At 38.8% G+C, this 5034-nt stretch overlaps 1 protein-coding gene across 1 annotated transcript; it reads right to left on the bottom strand.

Annotated features, from left to right (window-relative positions):
• Positions 1–1797: 1797 nt before the first annotated feature.
• LOC120522331 (E3 SUMO-protein ligase ZBED1-like) lies at positions 1798–4578 on the bottom strand. Its single transcript, XM_039743353.1, has 2 exons — positions 4431–4578; positions 1798–3286 (listed from the first exon to the last, which is right to left on the bottom strand). The coding sequence occupies exons 1-2, from the start codon at positions 4564–4566 to the stop codon at positions 2739–2741; spliced, it is 684 nt and encodes a 227-aa protein (XP_039599287.1). The 5' UTR covers positions 4567–4578; the 3' UTR covers positions 1798–2738.
• Positions 4579–5034: the final 456 nt, after the last annotated feature.

The raw sequence follows: 5034 nt of genomic DNA, 5'->3' as shown, positions 1-5034 counted from the left end.
ATCTGAAGCCACAGCCATTACCTGCTTTCTTTTGCAATCTTCTGTTTTTGTCTTTTCTTTGTAGGCCTGCAGAATGTTGTTGCATTTTCCTGCGTTAATCACCCAGCCGCCTCACTGATATTTTACTGCCGCTTGTGTAATTTTGTAGAAAGGAACAAATTTGACAACCATATGAGAAGCTGTGATCACCTGTACCTATATATAGTAAGTCACTTCAACCCCATGAATGTGTGTAAATGGATACCCCGGGTGTTCTGGGTCTGCTGTTTTGCTTGTGTGTTGCATGAATGCTTTGGGATGCTTGGCCGTCCTTGGTCTTTGTAGTTGAATTGTGTTGTGTTGCTGCTGGGTGGTGATGATCATTATGAAAGATACTCTACAATTTAACAATTAAATATGTTTTCAGGACCCTTACGAAAATGTATTTATTTTTCCAGAAAACTGATTATCCAGAAATGATTCCATCTGAATGTGATAACTTCACAGACCAAGAAGTTTCCACCAAAATCCGTGTGGTAGCACAGTCTATTGAGGATAAAAACGGCATTGGTGAATTACAGGTGACGTTATTTGGATTTCTTTTGTAACTGTTTGAAATTCTTGTCTATCTAAGGAATTCTGATACGTTAAATAAGCACACACAGTATGCAGCTCATTTTTATTTATTTTTCTGAAGATGTTGTTAAGGGAGGCTGTTTAAAGAGTAGCGTCTTTACCAAAACCAAATAAAAAACACCACACACTTTCTAGTTGACACATTACAACTCCATAGAAATTTTTGTACACCCTTGACCAATTTTCCCATTTTCTTGACATTTGAAGTATCCTTCGATCATTTTCTGCCACTTATTGGAGTCCAGGTTTACAAGGCCAGCAGTCATCCCATTCCTTGTCTGTGAAGATGTTGAGGTGTCCCAGGCCAGCTGAGGGGTCTCTGTCAGGTTGGGTAGGTCTGAAACATCTCCCCTGGGAGGCGTTCTAAGCAGATGGCTGATCCAGCTGAACTGTTTCTTTCTATTCTGGAGAAGCAGCGGCCCTACTTTGTGCTCCTCACGCTGTCTCTTGTGCTGGGCCCAGACACCCAGTGAGGGAAGCTCATTTCTGCCACTTGTTCCTGAGACTTGTCTTTCAGTCAGTACCCAAAGCTGATGTCCATAGACTGACCAGTTAATCAAGAGGCTTGTCCATCAGTTCAGCTCTCTCTTCATCATGACATGACTCTGAACTCTGCTCTGAACTGCCTGTCACTCACCTGCAAAAGTCGAAATGTGCGTACACACAAACAAATTCTGATGCACAAAACCTTGCGTAAGCCAACTTCCACGCACTTCTGCTACATAAATCCCAGTCAGCATGAAATGTAACGCTTGTGAACGTGCCTGCCACCCCACCCCTTCTCCTCCAAGAATTGCACCTCTTTGAATATACAAATCAATCAATATTATTTTTTCCTAAAGTGCAGTGTTCTGTGACAACCGGGAAAAAAGAAGAATTTCAGTGAATGTGGAGGTAATGAAAAAATGTACTATTTGTTGATTTAAGCAGTTATATAACCAACATAAGGAAGCTGAATGAACTTTCAAGATCAGAAAGTCGCAAAGTGCCCGAAAAAAAAAAAAAAAAGAAGTTATCAGATATGAAAGTCGCTGTGAAAAGGCAAGTCGTAGCCCACAGTATGAGGGTCATAGGAAAGCTTATTAGGGTACAGAGAAAATAAAAAAAAAAAAAAAATAGGGACATAGTGAAAAAAACCCTTAAAATGTCAACTTTAAATCTCGAAATTTACACTTTAATTACATGGTTTATTTTGTCATTAAAGTAAAATGTCATAAATTTCATCTTACAATCTTTTGATTTACTAGTTTCTCAGTTCCCACAGTAACTAAAGTAGAACTTTAAATGCTTTGTATTAGGGCTGCACGATAACAGAAAAAAATATTATCACAATTATTTTGCTCAAAATTTTTATCACGATTAATGATGACGATTATTCCTTTGGTAATGAACTTTTATTCACTTGTGTATTCTTATTGCACTTTACAGCCACAAATAAAAAAAAAATAAAGAAACCAAAAATGTTTAGAATGGAGAGTTTTTCTTAGCTGTGGTAAATAAATAAAATTAAACTGCCTCTTTTACATCAACTCGTAATAAAATCAAATAAGAATAAAAAAAAATTACAACATGTTACAGATTTTTGGCTAATAACACAAGCCTGTCAACTTGATCGGGCTTTAGGGAAGACCACAAGCAAGTAACTACATTTCCAGCGTAACTAAAAGCCCTCTCTGAAGGAGAGCTTGTGGCTGGTATGCACAAGTATTTCTTTGCCACTTTTGAAAGCCTTGGGTAGATCTTTTCATGTTCTCTCCACCATTTTAATGGGTCCCCCTCACTATCCAGGTAGTTTGACTGCAAGTAAGATTCCAGCTCACAGGCTACACTGGATTGCTGATTGTTAGGTGGCAAGGCTTGTTCAGCAGTTTTAAAGTAGCTTCCTAAAGTCATCTTTTTCTTTGGGGCACATCCAGCTTCAGCATCCTTCTGGCTGGTCTCTTGTGCTGTTTCTTGGGGTGACACCTAAACACAGAAAAAGGCATTTAGAACAAATTTAACTAATTGAGACACAAAACACTAATATAGATCTCAGTGCAGCTCATTTTTATTACCATCATTGCCAAAGTCTGCATCTCAGCTTTGAGTCTGGATTGAATTGTTGTTTTGTTGTCCTCAGCCGTCTATCTCATCTTAAATCGTGGATCCACCGTAGATGCCATGTCCAATAGAGCTTGGATGTCTGGGTCACTGTATTTTTCGTTTAGGTACTCCAAAATTTTAGACTTGATTGCTCTTGACAGGTCAGTATCATCATCCTTAACTTTCAAGATTGATGCGTTGAAAAGATGAAGAACTGGCTTAACAAATGACACGCTGACGTACTTCTCGCCAGACAGTGCATCTGTAAAATTAACTAGAGGGTGCAAGGATTTGTCGATTGCCTCTAGTATATCCATGTCCTGCCATGTTGGGATAAGATGACGCGACTTCTTGTCAGAGGACAGGACATGTGCAATGGCCTTTTGCTGCTCGATGATTCTCTCTTTCATGGCCTGACGTGATCCCCATCTTGTTGGACACTCTGTTTTCAGTGAGTGCTCTGGGAGTTTCATCTCATTTTGTGCAGCTAAAAACTCTCTCTTACGCTTCCAGCTGTAAGAGAAGGAGCTCACCAACTTTTTACAGAGCCCCACAGCCCGGTCAATTCTTGGATCCTTCATGGCATTCTCTTCAGGAAATAAACATGATCAGAAAAAAAAAAAAAAAACAGTAAGATACAGGAAGACTCCAGTTGTTTATGCAACTTTTGATCAGATATATAAAAAAAATGTTTTTTATTTCACTAATTATATACACCTACATAAGACAATTATCAAACATTTATTAATAAATAATAAACACTCACTTATTCTAAACTCATCTGGGTTCACAAACATTAACGTAATAGTATTTGACTAATCAAATATTTTTTAACTTTTAAATGTATCTAATCTGATAGATTAGCAGAATAAAAATGATGATTATTATACTGTAGACCTATGACTCATTGTCAGTATAATCAGGGGTGCACAGAACTTTTTGAGTGTGTTCCTCAGGTGAGTAGCAGGAGCTGGTGTTTGGTACGCACTCCGCAGCGAGGTCTTAATAAGTGCAGATCGCTCCCTTAAGGTTTTGTGGTTTTTATTGTCATTGTGCAACTTGAAAGAACACAAGGTTGCGTCTTGAGCGTAATATGCATTAAACAAATGTATTGCGTTTCATTAAAAATGGTATGAAAGAATCAGTCGTTCTTTTGTGATAAAACTGAAATACAATAAAATGCTATTTGAGTATGTATCTAATATCACGTGAGTGCGTGGCGCTTAAATATCATTTAATAAATAACGTCACTGACTAAAGACTGTTGGTGAAGAGCGCACTGTCATTTGGCCGTCTTAATGTAGCCGGAAATGCGCACAGCTGCGCCTCATTTCAAAATGACCACTGCCACAAGCGGAAAACACATAAATAAAATTCTTTTATTTCAAAACGAAACCACTTTGTATGGTGCTTTCCGCCGGTGCAGAATAGGGTCCTGAGTCAGAGGAATAAACACTTTTTGAACATAAACCGAAAGACATAAAACAAATGGTGTAGGTGAAATTTTAACCGCACGTTGTCAAAAACGGTCACAGTCGAGAGCTCTTCTGTTTTGTACACAAAAGCGCTGTAGTAACAAAATGACGTTACGCGTTCATCATTTTTGCCATGCATGCGTACCTGCGTACCAGTTATGTGCACCCCTGATTATATCACTAAAACAACAACAACAATTAATATTTTTAAATTGTCAAATTGTTTCAGTATATCTGGGAAAAAAACATACAACTTACCGATGGCTAAATGAAGTCTGTGACCAAAGCAGTGTAGCCTCGGCCAGTTATTCACAGATGCTGCCCTAATCATATTAGCTGAGTTGTCCGTTGTGATGCACACAAGTCTTTCTTCCACCAAGCCCCAAACGGACATCGCTTCTTTGAGGCCCACTGCAATAAACTCCGCTGTATGGTCTTGTGGGAAAAATGAAGTTTGCAAAAGCTTGCTTTTCATCTTAAACTCGCTGTCAATAAAATGAACTGTCAAGCTCAAATACGGTTCCGCAGTTCTGCTTGACCATAAGTCGGTCGTGGCAGCAAAATATTTAAGGCTGAGCCTGAGAATTTGTCTTTCTATTTCTTTTCGGCATTTCGCATACAGCGAGGGCAGCGCAACATTGGAAAAATGGTTGCGTGAGATAATGCTATATCTTTTATCAAGTGTTGCGATCATTTTTTTAAACTGCTCACGGTGGTTATTGGACACATATCCTTGGCTATATGGTACGTGATCGCCTCTGTTATTTCCCGGTGTCTTTGCGAGCTAGGCAGATATGGTATTGCGTTGAACAATGTCCCTGATATTGTTGTCTGTGTTGTGGATGGCTGGTAATTTTTTTGT

Source organism: Polypterus senegalus, unplaced genomic scaffold, assembly GCF_016835505.1.
Source record: "Polypterus senegalus isolate Bchr_013 unplaced genomic scaffold, ASM1683550v1 scaffold_5110, whole genome shotgun sequence".
Classification (NCBI taxonomy): Eukaryota; Metazoa; Chordata; class Cladistia; order Polypteriformes; family Polypteridae; genus Polypterus; species Polypterus senegalus.
This window is presented reverse-complemented; position numbering and strand designations above follow the sequence as displayed.